At 33.4% G+C, this 24,135-nt stretch overlaps 1 protein-coding gene across 5 annotated transcripts in view; it reads right to left on the bottom strand.

The window, feature by feature from the left end:
- Positions 1–22,109, bottom strand: part of LOC123712300 (peripheral plasma membrane protein CASK) — a 205,970-nt gene extending 183,861 nt beyond the window's left edge. For 2 of the 5 annotated variants that reach the window (XM_045665319.1, XM_045665318.1), the window contains exons 1-11: positions 21,663–22,108; positions 21,145–21,257; positions 20,140–20,245; positions 19,788–19,865; positions 18,917–19,098; positions 18,443–18,511; positions 16,853–17,028; positions 16,217–16,339; positions 14,376–14,550; positions 13,187–13,308; positions 12,781–12,975 (exon numbers count right to left, since the gene is read on the bottom strand). In XM_045665319.1, coding sequence (XP_045521275.1) covers positions 12,781–12,975; positions 13,187–13,308; positions 14,376–14,550; positions 16,217–16,339; positions 16,853–17,028; positions 18,443–18,511; positions 18,917–19,098; positions 19,788–19,865; positions 20,140–20,245; positions 21,145–21,257; positions 21,663–21,721 — 1,398 coding nt within the window. In that variant the 5' untranslated portion in view covers positions 21,722–22,108. Of the gene's footprint in view, positions 1–12,780; positions 12,976–13,186; positions 13,309–14,375; positions 14,551–16,216; positions 16,340–16,852; positions 17,029–18,442; positions 18,512–18,916; positions 19,099–19,787; positions 19,866–20,139; positions 20,246–21,144; positions 21,258–21,662 lie in introns of all 5 variants that reach the window. The other 3 variants (XM_045665317.1, XM_045665322.1, XM_045665320.1) reach the window with 3 other exon arrangements.
- Between the last annotated feature and the right edge of the window lie 2,026 nt (positions 22,110–24,135).

Below are 24,135 nucleotides of genomic sequence, written 5' to 3'. Positions count from 1 at the left end.
AGACAAGTTTTGATTAAGTTCTGTTTCTTGCTTGACTTGTAAGCATTTCATTCTCTTGATACCCACATTAACGCGATGTGATTTATCTTCTCCGCTTACTTTACAACCAAGTTGCGTTTGCTGCTCTATGGGTTGCCATGTCGGCTTGCTAATAGATTCAATGAATAATATTATGTAGATATGAAATTACCGATGTACGGTTGCATTTTATAACAATCATATTTAACCTAGGTCATGGTTTCATTCAACAAAACAGTAATGTACTTTTTAAGCTCATGATAGTTCTCAGAATGTGCTCAAGACAGGTAGTGGATAGGACATTACGATCATATAAAGATCAAGAGACGTCACGGAGCAGTAGGTGTAGCATAAGCTGAATCAGCAGCCGCTTTCGCAGTGGCGTCAGGGAGACCCACCCGGGACCGGACTCCAATATTTCTTAGTGTTAGTGATAGTGCCGTGGAATAGTATAAGAAGTGTTAACATAAGTTTAGAGACTGTTAAACATTTCCTTAAGTTAAGCATATAATGGATTCATCTAGTAAAGCACTACATATTCATCTTTCACTTTTTGCCTGGGGGAGTATGTACGTGCCAAGGCTCGCACATTTTGCTCATTTACAAGCATGACGATTTCCTATGTTTGTACGTGCTATGGCTGTACATTTCGATCACTTATAAGTGTAACGATTTCCCAAATCATTGGAGTTACGTCCCGAGAGTATAGCCCGACGCAGGCACTCTCTTCATACAGTTATTCGTTTCATAGCGATTAACTAAATCATCGGAGTTACGTCCCGAGAGTATAGCCCGACGCAGGCACTCTCTTCATACAGTTATTCGTTTCATAGCGATTAACTAAATCATCGGAGTTACGTCCCGAGAGTATAGCCCGACGCAGGCACTCTCTTCATACAGTTATTCGTTTCATAGCGATTAACTAAATCATCGGAGTTACGTCCCGAGAGTATAGCCCGACGCAGGCACTCTCTTCATACAGTTATTCGTTTCATAGCGATTAACTAAATCATCGGAGTTACGTCCCGAGAGTATAGCCCGACGCGGGCACACTCTTCTACATACAGTTATTCGTTTCATAGCGATTAACTAAATCATCGGAGTTACGTCCCGAGAGTATAGCCCGACGCGGACACTCTCTTCTACATACAGTTATTCGTTTCATAGCGATTAACTAAATCATCGGAGTTACGTCCCGAGAGTATAGCCCGACGCGGGCACTCTCTTCTACATACAGTTATTCGTTTCATAGCGATTAACTAAATCATCGGAGTTACGTCCCGAGAGTATAGCCCGATGCAGGCACTCTCTTATTCATACAGTTATTCGTTTAATAGCGATTAACTAAATCATCGGAGTTCCACCCCGAGAGCATAGCCAGACGTAGGCACTCTCTTTGACTGTTAAATTGTATTCATTCGGTACATAGCAATTAGCACGTCATTATTTCGCTCATATTCTATACGCGAGTGGTAAATATAGAGTAAATCAATAAATCTCTATTATTTAAAGTTGACCCAGGAACCGTACATAAATATAAATCAACAAAACGCTAAGTTATAGCAAACAATTCAATTAAAAATTATTAGTTCACACAGTAATTGGATAAAAGGATAAAAATAATACTTTATAATGGAGTCATCACTATTACAACAATAAATAATACGTACTTCCAACAACACTTTATTTTCGTACGTACAGTAAGCTAGTCAACCATATGCTAAGTTTAAAATTGAATCAACTGAGACATGGCCCATATTGTTCGGTTAGTGGGCCCTAATTGCATTTACCCTGTCTCCTGTTATACCAGAATTTAATTTGTATTAGTATCTCGAAACAAATGTACGGCTTGAATTATTAAGTAGACTTTAATACTGAGTGTAGTATGATCTTCATGTGTCATCCGACTATATTATAAGGAAAAAAAATCTAATTTTTGTTTGTTTGCTATTCATAAAAAGAAAATAAATTGTCTATGTACATTGTACACGTATGTGTTAGCAAGGCTTTTCGGTGTCGTACCTACAAAAAGACAAATTTAAAATAATTCTCCGCCTTCAAATATATTCTAGACACTTGATCCTGCTCCATAGGATCAATCAGGACAAAATCAACTGCTTGCTTATCTAGTTATATATGTTTATATTTGCATTTATTTTTCTTGTTTTTTAAAGAAATCAACGTTGACGAGACACAAACTGACACACTGTCTCAACATATGTTAATTTAATTATTTTTTTTTATAAAGAATAATGTAAAATCTTTAGTTGCAATATATGTAAATACGTGAGCACTACATAATAATATCGTTATCTGCTGCATTGTCTTTTATAACACCATGCGCCAATTTTATTTTAGTATAGTAGTGTTTTAACATGTAAACTTAAAATACCTTTATTCAAAAAGGTAAACAAGTACACTTATGAACGTCAAAAAAAAATTAATGTTTATTGTAAATTTACATTTACTACCAATTCGCAAGTCAAGGGGGTAGAGGGGTAAGAACTGGCAAGAAACTTTCCGCCACTCTTTTTAATCGCCAAGTATTGAGACATACACATTGTTTGCACTGGAGCAAATCAATCCCAAAGATTAGGATCATTTAAGTATTCGTCAAATTTATAAAAAGCTTTATTGATTTAGTGAAAATTCTCTAATTTTCCTTGGGAGTTTGTTGTAAAAACAAATACAATTTCCATATAAGGAGTGGTTTATCTTCTGGAGCCTTGAAGGTTCGTCGTACACTCAAATTAGTTCTATTTCGGGTATTATACTGTTGAAAGTCACCATTTGTTTTAAAATCGTTTATATTTTTTTGTACATACAACAAGGCTTCAATAATATATTGACCAAATAGTGTCATAATATTCCTTATTCCTTACTTTTTTAATATTGTAAAACTATTTTAAAAAAGTATGGAGTTGTAGCCCATTCTACTCCGTATATAACTACGTTTAGGAAGTGGCAACGAGTTAAAAAAATATATATTTTTTATTTGTAATTTTGAATTTCAAAAGTGTCTTTATTAGACATAAATGATTTGACTTTGATAGATTGAGAATAGACTTTATACATCGTCTTATGTCCTTTCAAACATTCGTTTTAGATCTTATTTCAGTATTGTAATCGCATGATCATAAAAAAATTCTATTTTCACTTTTACTGAATTCGCAGTACTGAAAACATGGAAATCGTCAAATATAAAGAGCGTTTGTGATTTTCTATTTTTCGAGAGCTTTTCGTTTCGGGTCGCAGATGTTCATCATTTGTTTCACCTGAAGCGACTGAAACATGAAATTTTCGTATTCCACCAAAGAGTATTACAACGATTTATTGTAGCATTATTTTTATGTATATCCAAGGATATTTTTAATACAGTTCCATTTAGATGTACCCAAGTAACTAATAAATATGAATGATACCTAATACGTACTACGTAATAACTGTAAACTTTTTAAATATACTATATAAAGATAATAAAACAATACTAAATATAAAGTTTTATCTAAATTTAAATAATTAAACCTACCTAATACTAATTTAATACATTTTTTTGTCTTCTCACAGTGGTTGCCTGGAAGAGAACGCTCGAAAGCGATAAGGCCGCCAGTTGCCTCTTTTTAATTTAATTATGATCAATTTTTGTGTGCACGGAATGCACGTCGAAAACATCATTGCCTTATATTCTTGCAAAAAAAACCTTTTAGGTGTGGGCCTCAGATTTCTGTATGTGTTTCATGATCTATTGTGAATTGAATAGGCAAGTAGGTGTTCAGCCTCCTGTGTCTGACACACACCGTCGACTTTTTGGGTCTAAGGCAAGCCGGTTTCCTCACGATGTTTTCCTTCACCGTTCGAGCCAATGTTAAATGCGCACATAGAAAGAAAATCCATTGGTGCACAGCCGGCGATCGAACCTACAATCTCAGGGATGAGAGTCGCAAGCTGAAGCCACTAGGCCAACACTGCTCAATATACTAGCAAGACCCTATTAAACACAATTCAAACTAACGACCACGGAATACCATTCAATAAAATTAGATTTGCGAGTCCATTCCATTCAAAAGCATCTATTATCTATTATGGCAAACACTAGACTGAAATTGAAAACTGCGGAAAATGAACGTCCAAATATTTTATAATTTAAACAGCTTTTGCTTGGACTTAAGGTTAGAAGGACATGTATTGATAGTCCATACATTTATACATGTTTAGATTTATTAAGAATTTCGCTCATAACTCGAATTCAGAGTTAACTAAAAGTACGAATCTTGCTTCTATAGATGTTATAGTATTAAAAGCACAATAACTATTAGTAACTGATTTGAAAAACATCGAAGAGCACGAAAGCCTATATTCGATGCATTAACTGAGGCTTAGGGGCATAAATCATATTTATCTGTCTGTCTCGCTCGCACTTACAGGTCTTATGGAAAGGTGTAGTGATGTGCTTTAGAATTGTATAGCTGCATAGTGATAACGGGATAGGGAGGATCGATAAGCTAAGTGTAAATAGGAAAAAAATTCGCAATCTAAAAATAAATGTTTTTAAGTTGTAAGATAAATGTCACCAATTAATTCCTTCAAAAACACGTTAGAAAATAAAGTCTCCATTGTGCGTGTTGTGTAACGTAATTAACGTAAGTAATGTAATGAGTGTCGTAACAAAAAATCTTATATTTATATAAAAACAACCTTACTTGTAACGACTAATCAGGAGTCGATGTGCGTGCGCTGATAGCTACTTAGCTAGTACATATATACTATACATAATGGGTTGCATTTTGTACACATTCCTACAGTCAGTGACATTTATTACCCGACGACTCAGTATAAAATGCGTCGACTAAGGAGGTTTTATATACAATACAATCGGAGGCAACACTTAAAAATATCAGCCATGATGTGTTTAAGAAACTGCGATAATATGGAGGATGGAATACCAAAAACCGAAGAAAAGTTGCACAACTCAATCTGTATTTTATCTTTGACTAAAAGTCGCCAGTTATCACACGTTAAAACCACGTTAGGGCAAGTCATTAGTCTGATTAATGAGTGGACGTTGAGGATTATACGCTAATTCTGCAAAAAATCCCTATCAGAGGTCGGTGCCCAACGAATTTTAAGCGAGTTTTAAATTAATCAGAGTTGGTTTCAACGCAAGTGGCAATTAAAAATTTGCAATGCTAATGTGGTGTATGGTTTTTAAAGGCCTAATAATAGCCGTTCGGAGGTTTATAGGCTGCATAGGATAAATATATGTAATGAAATGACATTTCATTAATTCGAATTTGACGCGCTTCGCTTGTATAAGTTGTCTGTAGAAGTTGATAGACGACACATCGGAATGACGCGTGATTGAATGGCGGATGAGGTTCAGATTATTTTGTGATTTTTATTGTTATCAAAAACTTGTAGATATTTAAATTAAAGGATATAATTGCGGAGGCGATATAAGTGAACTTCAAATGTATTTTTATCTTTAGGTGAGATTTAAGAATAATTGTCATAGTTAAACATTAATTGTTGTAATACGTGGGTAACACTGAAAAATTGTTTAGAACTGGCCAGTTAGAAAAATTGCTAATGAAAACTTTTTTGAATTTCAATTTTATAACTCGTTGGTAACCCAATGTAGTATATTGCATTCATTCGTCATTTGTTTTTGTGAATTGGCGGCAAATCTAAAACTCTTGTTACACGTGAAAATGAACCTAACGCGAGAAAAGTTCCGGTCAATGATTTATTATGACTTTTGTTGTGGGCATACTCAACAACAAAGCTATGATAGGCTGCGATTAGCATTTCTTAATGAAGCTCCATCGGCGTGCTACTATTTACAATTCGTTTAACGAGTTTAAGCGTGGACGTAGCAATCTCAATGATCATCCGCGTGAGGGACGTTCTTTAACAGCGACTACTGAAGATAACATCAGTGCTGTGCGACGCATGATAGAGGAAGATAGGAGAGTGACCTATCAGCAGATACGGACAAGCCTAGGCATTGGTATGAGACAAGTTCAAAAATATTACACGAACATTTAGGTGTCAGGAAGCTTTGTTCCAGTTGGATTCTCCATTCTTTAACCGACGACCAGAAACACCTTCGCATGGACTGGTGTCTCCAAATGTTATTTTATTCTAGAGCCGACAATAAATTTTTCATTTAATTTACTCCGGAAGCATACAAATGGGTATCAGGCAGAAGTTAGTCACACAAATTCAAGTCAATGAAATAATAATAACTATCGGTACTGTTAAGCCTCAGTTTATATCCAATACTTCAGTACTAATTCACTTAAAAAAGCTGGAAAATTGTAAATTCAACAATCCCCTCGTAGCAATAACTACTAATAAAACAAAGCCAATGTTATGTATAAAGTCTATGAAACGTATTCATTCCGCATCTTCCATACTAAAGAAAATTCTATCAATACGTACATTGTATAAAGTATGAAAACGTAATAACGATCCTAGTGCATAAAACAAAGTTATACCGAACGTATTCATTTTTCACGAACACTCAACGAGTCCACTGTATGTGACAGTTACTGAAGTTTTTGCGCCATCTCTTGAATATTCCACAGTGTGACAGACTCCGTGCTGAATTAAGTTTTTTTCTTTTACGAGAAAACGAGAGAATAAATATGTTACCACGAGATTAACATCGTCCACGTATTTTATCTTGTACCTGAATATACATAACAATGAATTGCTGTTCGTTTGTATCGATAAAACTCGGTAATAGCTGGACGGATTTGGCTAATTCTGATCTTGAAATATTTGTGGAAGTTTAGGGAAGTTTTAAACAGTGAGACACATGTACGATATATAACAAAAAATAACTATTATATTTAATTTTTCAATACAATTCGTTGGTATTGGTAAAAACCTGGTCCTAGGAGATAAGAAGTTCACCGGGTGATCTAGTATTTGAGTAATAATATGAAATAGATTTTTTTGCTTTAGAGCAAACCATTTTTGGTTGTGGTTGGCAACGAAACCATCGTTGGCAACCACTAAAGCAAAATTATAGTAAATGGTGTAGGATGCTTTATTGTAAGTTGAGATCACATATTGTATTTTAAGAGTTCGCGAGTAACAGCCATTTAAATAAAATATTTTCAAATTTCTCTTGGGTATTTCGCTAACTATTATTTAGGATTAAGTTAATTAAAGAAATAGGCATTTGAAGAGTTTTGAGAACTAAGTTTTTTAGTTATAAAAGGTAATGTCGATATTAAATCCTTTTGAATGAATTTAGTTTTTTTTATAGAACTATTTTTATAGTTAGGAAGCAAACTGGCAATAGACTTACCTGATGTTTAGTGATAGCCCACCCTATGCAATGCCAGAAGGCGCTGCAGCGTATTGCCGGCTTTTTACGAATTGGTACGCTCTTTTCTTGCGTCTTTAGCAGTGTAGTAAAAAAGAGAACGTACAAGGATACGAAAGGGAATTCGAAGTTGGTTTGCCATGTAGAACGGAGGATGAACGCCTTACGAGTAGAATATTCAAAGTAACCGTGCATGGTTAGGGTCATGTAGGCATTGTCATAGCCGGACAAAATCCAGGACGTACTAGAGAAATAACAGATCAAAATCACGAACATCATGAATGACACGAAAGTGAACGTAGCAAGTGGAGATTCGTGGTCTCTGCCTTTCGAGACAAAGGCGTGAATGTATAAATAAATTTACACTTAGATATTGCCCGCCTTTATTTACAAAGGTTGAGGACAAAGCCTTATATGTGAGCCGAATCACAAATCGGTAGTGTTATGACAGTAAGTTTAATTTAATTTCTCAACCCGTGCAACATTGTGATAAATGTTGAGCCAAGTTATGAAGCCATGAATCCGTATAAGCTATTATGCTACATAATGAAAGACTGACGATTTGAAATGCTGCTTTCATAGGCAAGGTGCCTTTATAGCGTAGGAGAGAAATTAGACAAGTGCTTCCGAGTGGGTTGACTGTTAAGGGAGGCTATTCGAAAATTTATTAAAATTGTTTAAAATTGAAAGAACGAATTAAAGAAAAGCTTCAATCCGGTAAAAAAGTGTTTTCTTTCAATGTGTAAAAGCTATGTTAACAAAAGACAATAATATTTGTTTAAAATTAGGAAAACATATTAAAATAAGTAAATTCGGTACATAGTAAGGCTTGTGTGGGGCATGGTAAAATGGTTAGGAAACACTGATTAAGACCATAAGTTTTGACAATAATTATAAATAACTGTTCGTATTACTATGACACTAGCGGACCCGACAGAATTCGTTCTGTCAAAAAGATTTAAAATGTGGCAGTTTTTTGTTCCTACCAATCTTACAGTCGGCGCAAAAAATTCTCCTAAACAGAACCGTCACCCTGATGATAGGGCACATCGCCCTGAGGTTCAGCTCGGGTGACCAAAGTATCTTCGCTTCCACGAACTTTGGCCACTCTTCTGTGACCCACTAAATAACCCTGACTGGGATATTTTCCTATTAGTACGTATGTATTTAAATAATTTTGCACAGATAGGGATATTAAATTAATAATTCAAAAATTAAACCCTTTTTTAACGCGATTTGTTTGACAGATGTAATGACGTGAAATCGTCGCATGCCGAAACTAAAATAAAATAAATAATATCGCGAAGCCAACCAAAAAAAAAATCAGTACTAATGATCTATAGCTATTACAATTTTTGACTATTAAATTTGGTCGGGATCGCGATATTGTCACTTTTGTTGAGTTTCGGAACGCGTCAAAATCCCGCTCCGCAAACAGGCACACTGTTTTGATAGATATGATTTAATTTGAACTTTGTGCAGCGATAATAAAGTGCAAATAGACTCTTTGACGTTAGGAACACACCTACATTGCTTAGACAACAGTGAGTGCTTGTAATTTAATATGAACTTTATAGAATAGCAATAAAGTTCAAATTGAATCTACGTTTTATTTACAAAACGTTTGTATGGGAAAAAGAAAAGGGCTGTTTTAGGGTTTTCCCGGAAATTATTCGAATTTTTCTCGCCGTAAAAACCATCCTTAGACTTCAACGAACATTAAAAAAAAAATTAGTACAATTCGTCCAGGCATTGTAGAGTTATGGGCTTACCAACACATTTTGCAATTCATTTTTATATTATAGATTATGATAAACATTATGACATTTGCATGCCTATTTCTATATACGGCTGATTGAGCGGGTTTTTTTTTCTTCTATATAGTATATCTGAACGTACTACTTTCTTTACTAATAATGAACGATAAATATTTATTTTATTATTTGAGTCAGGTTTGTTTGGAATCTTTGAACATTTTATTATACACAGGTGGCTATGCTTGCAATTTTTTTTTTTAGTTTCGGTTTTTTATTTAGAAACACTAACTGAGAGACAAAGGACATAACCAAAACCAAAGCTCTTCGTGGTTGATAAGTTAAGACATTTAACATACCTGGTCTAGCCATAAATACAAAAACAAAACAAAAAAATCTACGGCAAATAACATTTATTACTTTTACTGTGTATTAGTTTAAAAAATATGTTTATTATGGAATTTAAAATACAGGTATCACTTATTCCACGTCAATAAATTTGAATCAATAGACATCCCTACTCATTGGCAAAGACAGAGGGTGTAGATTTAATACATAAATATAAAACAATTTAAAATATAAAGGAGTAGTCAACCTTGGCTGCAATACAGTCCTTTAAACGTTGAGGCCAGATATAATTAGAAGCACTCACTCTTTCCATGGGAAAATTCTTCACTGCCAATCGAACGGATTGTGTTAGGGACCCGAAATGATAATAGCGTTTAGTTCAAGCTGTACTCTCTGAAACTGACCATAAATCATAATCCAGCGGATTAAGATAGGGACTAGACTACGGCCACTCTACAGCTCTGATGAAGTCCAAAATGACTGCGTTGACCGAACTTTATGACCCGGCGCCGAGTCTTGTTGGAAGGACCATTCTTGGTAATTGAACATGGTGTTGTTAAGGGGCTTAACTACCTTCTCAAAAATGGTATTTTGATACACTTGTGCCAATGTTTTGATACCTTTTCTAAAAAAAGTATGGCTCAGTCACTCTTTCATAGAATAGAATATACTCTAATACGCCACCAAACCATCACAAGTCGCATAGTGTCCACACTGCACTCTGTCCACTACTTGGAAGCTACCTTAGAGCTTTGAGCATAAATACGGTCATATTATTGGTTAAAATGTTGCTCAATTGTAAAAAAAAACTCATCCGTAAACAAAAATTTTCCGTGACCTCCCTTTGCGTACCGCTTCAGTAGTTGTTTCGGTTTTACCAACGTATTCTTTTTTTAAATATCAATTAATAAATGACTAGTACGTCTCTTATAGGCTACAAATCTTAAGTCGTCTTTTAAAATACGCGACATGATTCTATTTGTTATCTTCAACTCCCGAGATAAAATCTTTGGTTTCGGACAGGATTTCTTAGAATTATTCCCCTTACTGCTTTGATCACCTTTTTCGTACAAACGCTACGTGGACGGCCAGATCTTTTTCTGTCACAAACAGAGGTCTCGATGCACCTATTAATAGCCCGGTACACAAACATACTAATACCAAGCGTATGTAGTTTTAAAAATTGCATTTGGCTCCATACCTTCTTTGTGTAATGCGATCACAGCGATTTGGTTCTCTTTATTACACTCCATTTTAACATCGCAAAATATTATACAATGTATTGGCGCCAAAATGAGAAAACCCAATGAACGATATAAAAATGACAGATTCTAATTTAAAATGTAATATTTTATTCATTTTCAATTGTAACAGTATTTATGGCCATACTAAGTATATAAGAATAAATTAATATATGTATAGATAAACATATATACAAGCAGCCCGCAAATAGATTTAAGATATATAAAATTGTTTTTATGGTTTTAAATTACAAACAAAGGTTCGGTGGTTTGATACACAATTTTTTAACAATAAATAAAAAACAAATACCTCGATATATTCTTGAAAAGTTAGACTTATTATAGCAAATCCTTTGGCTTTATGTAAAATCACATAGACCAACATACGCACAAACACTCACTAAAATCATTAACGACGTAATTAAATTAGTCAAATTGGCAAATTTAATTTAATTTCTAAAAAGGTTATATTAAAACCAGAGCGAAGACAGACAAATGTGGCGGTCGCCACATAATTTGAGATCATCGTCTACAAAATAAATAATCAAATATTATGTATGTATGTACGAACGTACGAATCATGTACCATGAGAATGCTACATCATCCCTGAGTGTTTGATGATGAAGATGATAGACCAATGGAAGAATTCGGAGCAGCAGTAACATAAACCAAGTTCGCTACACTAGTTCGTAATTTAGTTGGGACCTAGTTACACGACGAACATCTAATCAGATACAAATAATGCCGCCGTCTTGATCCTATTTCGTTAAATTGAAGTTGTAGCAAGTATTTCGTGAAGACGATCTATTGTTGTGAAATTGACTTTGAGCTTTGATTATTGATGCGACCTGTTGTGAGAATTTGTATATGACTTTCATTAAAATACTTATTAAATAGGAGCTAAAAATATGAGAGATTTTATGAAACTAGTTTAAAACCACAACTGAATTTCATAGAGACCTGATCGGACCCCTGGCCCTGTTAATTAAAACCACACTGTTAGAAGTAAATCCTCATTTATCTGACTTAGACTTTTAGGTGTAACGAAGAAGAAGATGAGAGTAATAAAACAATTTACCGTGTCAAATATTCGATCCATAGTATTATATTCATAATAGCTTATAATTTTGAATTACGAGCTTCAATACAGCAATAATATCACCAATTACAATGGAATTTTGTTTAGGGCGAATCCACTAACCCTTAACTTAAAGAGGGTTGACACTTTACGAACTTAACAGGGATAAATTATGACGTAACAACTGGAACTTATTAATAATAAGTTGCCGTTCTTGCAATTCTAATCCTGAGACGTTTTAAATTGTAATATTTTTTAAAGCCTTTGACAATTAATATTTTAATTCTTACTATGTATACAATTGAAATGGCACTTTTTTATCGTACTTTGACATAAAAATTACGCTGACGAACTCTGGCTATACAGAAGCTTCTGGTTTTAAATACAATGCAGGCTGCGATCTTGAATGAAATAATTTGTCTACATTTGCCGTAAAAAGACATAAATGTGTATCAAAATAAGACTTTAGCCTTAAGTGATTAAAATCTGCCATAAGGGAAATATATAAAATTGAAGACAAGACGTGACCCAAAAAAATATATACGATTTAGTAAAAAAATAGATTTTCTAAGTAAAAGATTTTCGAAATTAAATTTAGTTTTTCTAAGTTTACACTTAGCGCCATCTAGTTAGTAGATGTGTTACTACATGAAAATATATTTGAAATAACGTAAGGTATAATATTGTGATATTAATGTTATGTGTATAATATTACTCTCAGAAACTTGACTTCCATTATTTGACATATAAAACGAGTGTTGTGAATGACTCGTAATTCATTTCGTTCGACAAATTTCACAGCGTCTCTGATGTTACAAAACTAAGATTTTCCATACAAAATATTGAAATAAATAGGAATATGTTTTTATCAGCTGCCCTTATTTCACTAGTCATAAGAACAACCCGAAAAATTGAAGCCAAGATAAACGAAAGCGTATCTTTTGATAATACAATAAAATTTATTTCTTCCGAGTGTTTTACTATGAATGTAACTTTTACAATACCTTGACATATGGAGAAGCCAGTACCCGTCGCAACTCGTGTATAGCGGCTGCAGTAGCGGGTGCAGCGCCGGCGGGAGCGGTTGCGGCACGTGGGCGGGAAGCGGCGTCCAACGCGGCGCGTGCACGTGCTCGGCCTTCGGCTGCGGGCGCACGACCGCTCGTGACCACTACCGTACACGCTATGCGGTCATAGACCTGTTTTAATAAGAAATATTTTTTTAGTTTCAGGAAAAGTAAGAGTACCGTAAAGCAAGTGTTTTAAATTTGTTAGTAATTTCTACGGCTGTTGCGTCCTCTACAATAGCTGCCAAGAGCTAATAACAGGGCGCGCAGCTCGGGACAGATATATATATATACATAATATATAATGCATAGTGAGTCCTTTATTCTAGAGCAATTTAAATACCTCTAACAAAGCGCGTAACTGCAGATCGTCGAGCACGCTATGAAAAAGATCAGGGTCCATGACCACAGGGCCATCCTGCAGTACAGCCACATCATCCAGGGATTCAACTAACAGATTGACCGCTGAAACAAATACATTTAACTGCAATTACCAAAATCTTTGCGTGAACTTTCATCAAGTATCTTTCAGTTTTCCATTCAAAAATTTATCGTAGAGATTTGTCTATTGGACTCAACATACCTGAGTGAAAATTCTCCATACAGTTTTCTCACAAGAATATTATAAAAGTACAATAATCGCATTGCATATTTTTTTTACATTGCAAACATACCTTAATTGTTACGAACGTCGTCAGAAAACAAACGTAGCTATTTAAAGCGATTATTACATTATGGCACGTGAGAGCCCGTCATTTTGGAAGTCTATTCCACTTACGCTGACTAATGAGTTAGTGAAAATCTGTGTGAAAATATTTTTTTACGTTGCTATGGCAGAATTGCCAAGTGTGGTCTAAATCTTCTTAGTAGAGCAACATATTGCGTCTAGAGGCTGAAATTTTTTGAGAATTTTTGACAGATATCTGATGTTCAGTTAATTATCTACGTGATCTATAATGTATTAGTATAAAATCGAAATCAATATCATCCTATTGGAAACGTACACTTATAAACATCGATATTGAAAGATAATGAGTCGTCTGGTTTTTTTCGACCGTCCATTCCACTTTGATATCGTCAAGAATTTGACAAAAAAAATCTATTTTTTATTATTATTTCGAAATCCTAATCCGAAAACCTAGTGTTGGTAGCATTGAATAAATAAACTTTTGACCAAATGGACCAAAGAAATGGACGCAAAACTTTCAAAATATACGTTAACTTAGTGGTTGAAGTGTCCCATAAAATTGAGTAGTGACTCATTCATGAGGTCGTAGACTCAAATGCGGCTGTGCACCAATGGACTGTTTTTTTAATAAAAGTAATTAATAGTAAAGTAAAGTAATTCGGTGAAGGAAAACATCAACAGACTTGCGCTGGATCAAGTAAACGGCATGTGTTAGGGACAAATACAAGTACAAAATATAGGTTCAAAACAAAAACAGGCAAAAAACATTAATTTATTTACGAAACAGATACTAAAATCTGAGGCCAAGAGGGTTGTAGCGACATTGTATTTTTTTTTAATATACCTGCTGCATTGGCCTCTTCTAGTAGCACCTGTCTTCTCGACGGCTGTTCTTCCTCCTCTTCATCTTCTACTGATGCAGCGGCGAGAGTCGCAGCCCTCAATCGTCGTCGACTGTTGAATTTCTTCAGCTCTTCAACTGTGGCTGCAAGGTGGATGCGGTTTTGCTTGTCGCGGTCCTATAATTATAAGTTACTGAAAACTAGAACTTTGCAGACTATAGGTACGTGTATAGGCATGCATTTTAAGCTTGAGGGGGCCTACCATGAAATTTCTTAAAACAATCCAGTTGAGATGCAGTTGAGTTTAGGTACCTAAAGTCAATAGCACTATGACCTCCTATAAGCTGAAACGTATTTGCATCGCAAGACCGAATGAACGAACGATAATTTTGTTTGAGGTTTCTATGTAAGTTTTGAAACTTAGATGTTTTTATAAAAATAAATACCTATATGGAAGGTATTTCTGATATACCTATTCCTTTGCAAAAGATATTACAGTAATATAATAAAAATGAATTCCTTCAAATTGTAGGAAATTAGTTTATACGTTAACTAATTAATATAATATATATTATATTTTCTTTGCAGCTTAACCTGAGACTCGCTGAATTGAGAGACAATATGAATATATGTTTATATCCAATTGAACATTGCTTGAAGACATCTTATTATTTACCTATTATAAATGTTAAAAATACCTATTTAAAAAGCAGAGTAGAATAATACAATTCATGAACATAATGCGGAAAATATTAATTAAAACAAATACTTGTGATAGCATTCTTATTTATTGTAAAATGAAACCAGGCGGCGGCTATTTTTGCATTATTTACCTATAACACAGAATCCTTATGAAGGTATGTCAAAAATTATGCTATATTTTAATACATGAAATAATCGTTGAAGAAGTTGCAAGACAATTTGGTAAAATACACGGAACCAATGCGGGCGGACAATATAAATAAAATATTATTTATTGGGAAATTATGATTTTGTCAAACCTGCCTAATTAATTAAATAAATATTATTGAACATAGTTTGTGCAATTATTTGTAATTCCACTGAATTTTCAAAGAATCAAATTCGTTCATCTATAGCAAATTCTAAACTCGACATCTACGAAGTTCTTAATTATTATTTGGACACGTTCGAGACAAAAAAGTTGAACAAAAAGTAACTTTTTTAGAATCGCTTATTCTGTCATAGTTGGAAGGCGCAACTGTCAAATTTCGGCTCAGCCGCGCGGTTATGGTACGAATCTTCATACAAATTGAACGAACGAAATCTGAATACCGCTAAGGTCACGTGGGAACCTAAACTGTCTCGTTTTTTCGATGTCATGGTACGAATTAGCGATGCATCTCAGTTGTAGGTTGTCAATAGGCTGGCAATAAGAGCTCATGGTAGGCCCCGAGGTCGTGAATTCTATCTCTGACTGACCCGTGTGTACATGTACATAATTAATGCCAGGCAAAGAAAACCAGCATGTTTAATACGTATACAAATACCCTAAAATACTTGTTTTAGGAAAGAAAATACATAAATAAGGGTAAAAATAACTATCATTCAACACATCTTTTTATATGAATCTCGCTGTTGGCTTTAAGGGCCTTTACAGATACAGCTCAGATTGTTTTGGCGCGCATTGACTAGCGCAAGCCTGTCTGCTGTGAGGCTCGGACCTCAGCTTGGGCCGTCGCGGGGTGATCAATCGCCTGAAGGAAAGGAAGGAAGCTCACTGGAGCGAGCGAAGTGCGACGTACAGGTCCACGCCTTCCCCGATAAAGGCGGTGTTTTACCGTTTAATGAGTAAAGCTATAACCATATTATATATAGTAGTTACCCTTATCCACCGATGGTTAAGAACTTCTTGTATATTGATCCTCTGAGTGTGGTCAACAGTTAACATGCGTTGAACAAGATCTTTGGCTGCATCACTTATGTCCTCCCAAAGGGGTGCATCAAACTGTAAAAATAATACAGTGACTTCAAAACATTATAGAAAATGCAGAATAGGAATTTATTTTCAAGCAAATTATGTTTTAGCACGCTGTATAAAAATATTCTTGTTAAGTTGTATTAGTACCAGCGCCCGCACAAAGATGGCGCTTTAAACAACTGTTACTGTTGTATTAGATCCGACCGATGTGAAAACATAGATGGCGCTTCAATTAATTGTTCATATTATCATTGCATTCTTAGGTGGCGCAAGCTAACAGTAGTGTAGATACGACTTAAGTATTAAGCTAACTCGCTTGGTAGTAATTACATAAAAAGTGGTCAATACAAAAAACCTCTAACACCGATATTTGATATTTTAATGAGAGATTTGATAAAAAAATAGTTTATCATTTTCGATCTTATTCATAAAATATTATAAGCGTAAATAAAAAAAAATTACTTTGTGTTTAGTAAAACAGGATAAATACAGGTCCATATATAAAATCTCTGTTATATGTCAAAAACTCATAATACTCACTCTCAATCTCCCACGGCATATAGCTTCAAACAATCGTTCCCTTGTTCCAGTGAAGGGCAGATATCCGACCAGTAAGACATGGAGAAGTATACCAGCGGCCCATACATCCACAGGTTTGCCATACAACTGGCTTGACACAACTTCTGGCGCCATATAGTGAGGAGTACCAATGCGACCTAGGAATTATATTTTTATTAAATATTAAATATAAACTATTATTGCCCGGCATCTATATCCTATAGCAGTCGCCGCTAGGAGTCGTTGATTTTCGGCAACCTCTTCTTACGAAACGTAGCAACTTGGAATTATGGATATTAGGACCGGACGTATCACTTTAAAATAGGTATTTAATTTTGATATAAACTGTTTTTCTTGTATTGATTTAGTGATAAAAGGGTGCAAGTGTGATAGATGCGTAATATTTAGTTTAGTAATTTAATTTATTTAGTAGTGTTTAAACATATATTTATAATTATTTGGTTTTTATGATGATATTAACTTAAATCCTTGTTTTTGTGAATAAAATATGTTCAATAATATAAAACAGCAAATAAAATTAACAAAAAAAAATACATATATGTCGTGTTAAAAAGCATATGAAATTTATTTTTTGACACTGAAAAACAAGATAATAAAAATCGTATTAACAAGGCATTATCGCTAGTAAGAAATACAAATCCTTTATAATTATTTTTTAATTGAAAAAATCATTACGTAACAACGATTTTAAGAGAATTCAATAGCATTCTACATATGAAATTGGCTCACAAAGTCGTTATCATGGAGTAAATACTATAACCATACGTTTGCCTACCATAGCCTACTGATAATCAGATATCTACACGTTAAAAGCGTTTATCTTCAATGGGATCAACCAAAATGAAAGCGTGTTCGTGCCTATGTTTCGTACAGTTTTAATTTCAAAGAAGCATCTTTCTAGATATAGATTTGTGTAATCGTGCGATAACATTGCGCCGTATAAATGAAATTAAATGTACCAATTCGAAAAGTAAACGAACGTTATCGTTAAAAATGTGAAATGAAATCGGGCGAAAAAGATAATTTATTAAAAAAAAGATGTGCGCAGTGTCGTTAAGTCTGCCTTAGAAAGACATGAAATGAGCGGACGTCCGAGACATATATAACCACCCAAGACATTAAAAATATAGTAGTACTGTATTGTAATTAATTTATATACGGGTACCTACTATCATAACATGAAATATGTTTCAATACACATATATACTATTAAAATTGGTAAAGTACGGTTTTTTTGTATAAAAAATTAAAAACCGGGTACAAGAAGGCACTAAATTTTAAACCTGGAACTAATACAACTTAGCCAGAACTGTAGGACATATCATATTCATAACCAGATATACGTTATGGTTACGAATAACAATATGGTTAAAGGTTTAGGTTTTTTTGAACTTTTAGTTTTGTTATGTTAAGGGCAATAAAAAATAAAATATGAAAACATCTATATACATAATGTACTTGGGCGATTACTAAGTCCGAAAAGTGTTATGTGCCAATGAAATTTGCACACAATGTCCATGCAGTTAGGGCACAAAACAGTTCCACTCTTACCATACTCGTCTGATTTGAGATAAGCTTGGCCCATGGGACCCACTAGGGGCCGATTGTCCATCACCAGTTCTGCATAATACAGAATCCGTCAAACCGCGTTTTTTACTAATAAAACCCATATCAACGTTATATGCGACAATTTTCTAGTACAAAACTCGGCATACTTGTAAACCAAAAGTTTATTAAACTCTGTTTGTAAATTTAAACATATATTTTTTTATCAAGTATACCTTAATAAGGTTTTTTTTCATTTAGCTATTCGATTTGATAACTTATGTATTGTAGTACTCAACAGAGTAACTCAGGAAATTGCTTCTATTGGCTAATATGAAAAGCGCTTTATAACAAAGTACAGAATCCAGTAACTAGGATAGCTAAATCTTTGATGGCGTAAACTGAGAATTGCATGGTATGAAAGCTCAACATTAAACTCTCTATAATTATAGGGTAAGGCTGCCAGATTAGTATTCTCACCTGGCGGAGCTCGATGGGCAGTAGGCGTGGGCAGTTGGGCAGCGACGCCGAACCCACCAAGTTTAACTGGAGCACAGTTGTCTCTTCCAGCGAGTAGCACACAGTGCGGCCTAACATCACGATGGACTATGTCATTTTCATGACAGTAGCGCAAGGCTTCAAGGATCTGACGCATGTAATGGCTGGAAATAATTAAAAGATATTATTCAAAAAACAGATTAAATACTTTTTGGAGTCTTGTCACAAAAGAGTGGCAAAGGGTGTTTTTTTTTTAATTTTGAAAATGTCCAATATCTCAAAAATCGAACATAAAAAATATGTTTCTTTACTCATTCTTTCAGCTACAAACTGTTCATAAACATATTAGTAAGGTAAAAACATGTATATCACATGTTTAAATTGGCGGCATAAGCCTCGACCACTTTCTTCCACTTATCCTTATCTTAACTATAAAATAATGAACAAAAATAACGAACGAACGAACGAACAAAAATAATTAAATAGCAATTTTGGCCGTTTATATACATTGTGTGAGCAATATATACCATGGACTATTTGAATTTTCTTTTTAACATAGCTATGATAGCAAATGGGCAATTACACGGATCAAGACTATTACAGCGCTGTCAAGCCACTGGATTATTATTATTGTTTTTTTAATTGAAAGCAGTTGCATAAACTAGAAATAATGAGTATATGCATAAATAATTAGAATGAATGATAGTGAAATCCAAAAATGTACTAGGAAATATTGTAATGGTCGTCGGCACATTCTTATATCCAAGACCTGTAGAATAAATGAATGCAAATCTAGGGTCAGTCAGATGTGTGTAATATGAGAGACAACAAAGTTAGAGTTCAAGGAATTTACCATGCAACTGCCTCACTGTAGACAAATCCAGCAGTTGCTCTTCGGACCACCTCAAAACACAGATCTGATCCATCCATACTGAAAACATATGTCCAATTATAGACTTTATTTTAACACCTATGTAAAAAAATCTATGTACACATGTGCTTGCTAAACATTGGGACATTGGTACACATTATATTACAAAAGATCTTAAGGAAATATGTGAATAAAATCCAATATTTTTTTAGTATTTACTATTCAATTCCAAAATAGTTTGCATAAATTATAATTACTAATATTATTATTTGGGAATTAACATAAATGTTAATTGAAAATTTTTTATTATAGAATGCAAGTGTATGGTACTCACTACTCAAACACCATATAGAGCATTCCTTCAGAGCTGTAGGTTTCTAGGAGTTCCACAATGTGTGGATGCTTCAACATGTGGCATATTGTTGCCTCTCGCTTCAAATCTGCAAAAATATTGTAGTTTACAACAAACTTAAATTATCAACATCTTTGATTGACATAAATGCCTTGTTGTACAGTTTGTTTTCCTTTAAAAACAGGTCTGAAAGGAGATACTCGAAAACTGAATAATTTTGCAATTATCCAATAACAGTTAAAATTTAAGATCTGTAATTATTATAAGTCTCCCTAATAGCTAGGTACTCTTGCTATGAATTTGTAGGATTTTATACTTGAAACAGAGCTCTGTTTTAAGTATAAAATGTTTTGTGTAAAGAATCCTTTACATAGTAAAGATAATCTTAAAACTGAGTCTAAATTTAATTGAGTTTCATAACATAACAAAGTCTTGTTTAATGTGATTATTCAATATAATCCCATTAGTAAGCACTTGAAGTTTATTCAATCAAGGATATAAGAATAAAACTGTACAGCAAACTGATTTTTTTTACAAACAGAAAAAGCCCTATCTATTTAATTGCTTATGTATATTACATTATGCTTATGTGTGTATATATATATATATGTATTATTTAAACAGTTGTATCTATAAGAATAATAATGTAAGTTATTTCAATTTTAAAAATAGCCTTGGCTTGATGTCAATTTTGTGTACATCACAAGGGGACAAATAAGAAAAATGCCTTTATACTAAGTTTCTTAATTTGGTACCCTAAAACTGAATTTAATTCTCTAATACATACAGTATACCATATATGCATACATTTCTAATACAAAACATATACAGTGTTACAACACAATTCCATTTCCAGTGACAATTTATTGAATTATAGCTAAGTGATGGATTTGATCAAATTTAGCAAAGATTATGAAATATAGTATCAACTAATATTCATTACTCTACATAAGGCACATTATGAACCATTAATAGTAAAATTTTAACCTGCTGTGCTCAATCCGGGGCTTGCTGTAAAACGGGCAACATCAACAATCTTCACTGCAAATTGCTGAGCGGTTTGTCTGTGCACACAACGTCTAACAAGACTGAATGGACCCCTGTGATTGAAATATTAATAAATGTGGAGTTATTATAAAAGTTTATTACTGGACTCATTTTTTATTATATTAATTTATTATATCAGTTGATGTCATAATGTTAATAATAATTTTAAACAAAAATTTAAGACTGAAAGGGTCATTAGATTATTGAAAGTTTAACCTATAAGTTATAATAACAAAAATATATTAAAGTATTGAAGTACATTTGTTGATCAAAATATTTTTCTGACCTTTTATTTTTAATAAAAATAGCACAAAATTACTTAAAATGTATGTAGAAATATTCATATTTAATATTTTCTTTGCAAAAAGTATACCTAAAAGAACCCCTAAATATATTTGCTACCACTCTAAATTACGAAAACAAATTATTATATATTCCATTTTCAAAATGTTACTTACTTGCCAATGATTTCGCAAAGTTCATACACATCGTCGAAAAGCACTTCATCTTCTGCCATTATTTATTATTTTTTTAATTACTACTTTTTAAAAGTATAAGAAAAATAACATTTTCACTTAGCACAGCCTTCAACCCCGATACGAGGTTACGCCCAGGGACATTTTCCAAGGATTTAAACTTACAAGGACACTATATAGGTACCACTTAACACAAAAAATTTATATGATAAATTGTATAATTTTAAGAAGAAGTAAATATTCGAAAATGAGGAAGATATTTAGTATTTTATTGGAAAAAGATACGAGCAATAGATTGGTACATTTATATTTAAAATTGAACACTTTTACAAATATGGATTTGGTGCGAAAAATTACCACTATTTAATTTCAAATAATATTGTAGATAGGTATTATTTAAAAAGTTGCATATTTAAAAGACACATTTAAAAGATTTTAATTCGGTACCTCGTACCAATTTTCTATTTACTGATTTGGAATTTTGACATTTACGATTGGAAGGAAACCTTTGATCTTTAGTGTTGTGAATAAGTGTAGTGCTGTTCTTCTTTACAATCATTCATATTCTGTGGTTTTACAACACTGAGGCAATAATTTTATTAAGGGGAATTTGGACGAGATTCATTTTGTTTGTAATATATTTTTAGCCTATTAAGATCATGTTGAATTTGATCACAGTTATCTATGGATTTTATTCTTAAGTATTTTTTTGTCATCCGCGAACATAAGACGTTTAGAAAAGTGAAAACAATATGTTATACCATATAAATAAGCATTAAATAATAATGGGCCAAGTATTGACCCTTGGGGTACTCCTAAAGCTGAATAGTTATTTATGTGGACGTTCGACAGCGTGGAGTACTGCGTGTTAACAAGATGCGAGGATCTAAACTACACATTAAAATGTTAAACTGGCTTCTAAGTTTTAGCGAATCTTTACTTGTAACAACCAATGGGTAACTATCGCGGTCTGTTTTTGCTTTGTTTAGTAAACCTCAGCGCTCGCGACTGTTTCCTCTATTATTTATTTTAGTCTATCGTTACATATTTCTAGTACAGGGTTAAGAACTATAGGTAGTTAAGGGTTTAGAACTATAGGTCTACATATATCAGGATCTGATGGCAAAAAAAGCGATTTTCATATGGCAACAAAAAGAAATGTCATCTCTTAACTGAATTTTTTAAGGAATTGTTTTTGATTTGGCTTCAAATTTCCTTTAAAAAGTGGTGAAAATGTCAAAGAAACCTTTTCGATCGTAAGCAAGAAATATTGTTTTCAATGTTTATTAAAGATTACCGATATCACCGAGATCATCGATATTCAGCCATGCGCAAGCGTTGACTGGTTAGTTGGAATGAGACGTCTTGACACTTTGGTTTATTGCATTTTTCGTGTGTATTATATTATGTATACTAAACTTTGGTTTATTTATATTATTCTAATAATAACATAAGACGATTTTTTGCTGAAGTCAGATCTAACAGAGGCGTATTTAATACGCCCGGTAAAAAGGTGGCAAAAAAACTTGGATAGTTTAAATGTAGAATTGATCAGAAACAAGATAACGAGTTTTATACTATACGAAAAAAAACCCACTGTCATGAAATTTTACGGGAGGAAATCAATTTCAATGGAGGAAGAGAATTATTAAGGTACTTAACATAAATAAATTTCAGTTTAAATATAATCGAAAAATAACAATCTTATTTGTCTTCTGACTTATTTTAAAAGACATCGGATTCCAATACGTGAAGTGCCAATCAAATAGGACTATTTTAATGAAGCGACATGACAAAGATACACACATTCAAGTATTTAGAGCGTATGCAAAAGAATCGAGAAGCCTATGATAAGCTAAAATGGTTTTGTATAGAAAATACTTTATCTCAAATAGGGATCGATGAATGGCGGAATCTTGTGAATATGTTATAAAAATAGAAGATCGAGAAAGGCTTATCATAATTACTGCGTCTTCCTCTTCCGATGAAGATTTTTTTATGGATGTGCAGTATTTGGAACCATTTTTAAGTTCTGATAACATATAATGCAAAGTATATTTAAATAGGTAAGTTAAGGTGAAAATGTACCTGTTGGCTGACCTATATTAAATAGCAGACGTCAAAAATATGTATTGTCATGTCTGACCGCCATTTTCAACATCCGAAATGCTAAAAAAAACAAATTTTAAAATTAATCGCCGAGCTCGTTGCCGTATTTCACCACCTGTTCTATATAATGAAATATGTTGTTCTATATAAACACAAGAGTTTGTTAGAGAGATATTGTTAAATAAAATTAATTAATTTTAGGAATTAATTAATTTTATTGAAAGCTAGTTTTATGAATTTCTTATAACTCTTATTATACGTACTTATATCGTAGGTTGAGTATCTATTGATTATTTAATATTATTACAAGACTTGTTCAATACCCTATTCATATTTTCACGATAGT

This window comes from Pieris brassicae, chromosome 7 (genome assembly GCF_905147105.1).
Source record: "Pieris brassicae chromosome 7, ilPieBrab1.1, whole genome shotgun sequence".
Classification (NCBI taxonomy): Eukaryota; Metazoa; Arthropoda; class Insecta; order Lepidoptera; family Pieridae; genus Pieris; species Pieris brassicae.
This window is presented reverse-complemented; position numbering and strand designations above follow the sequence as displayed.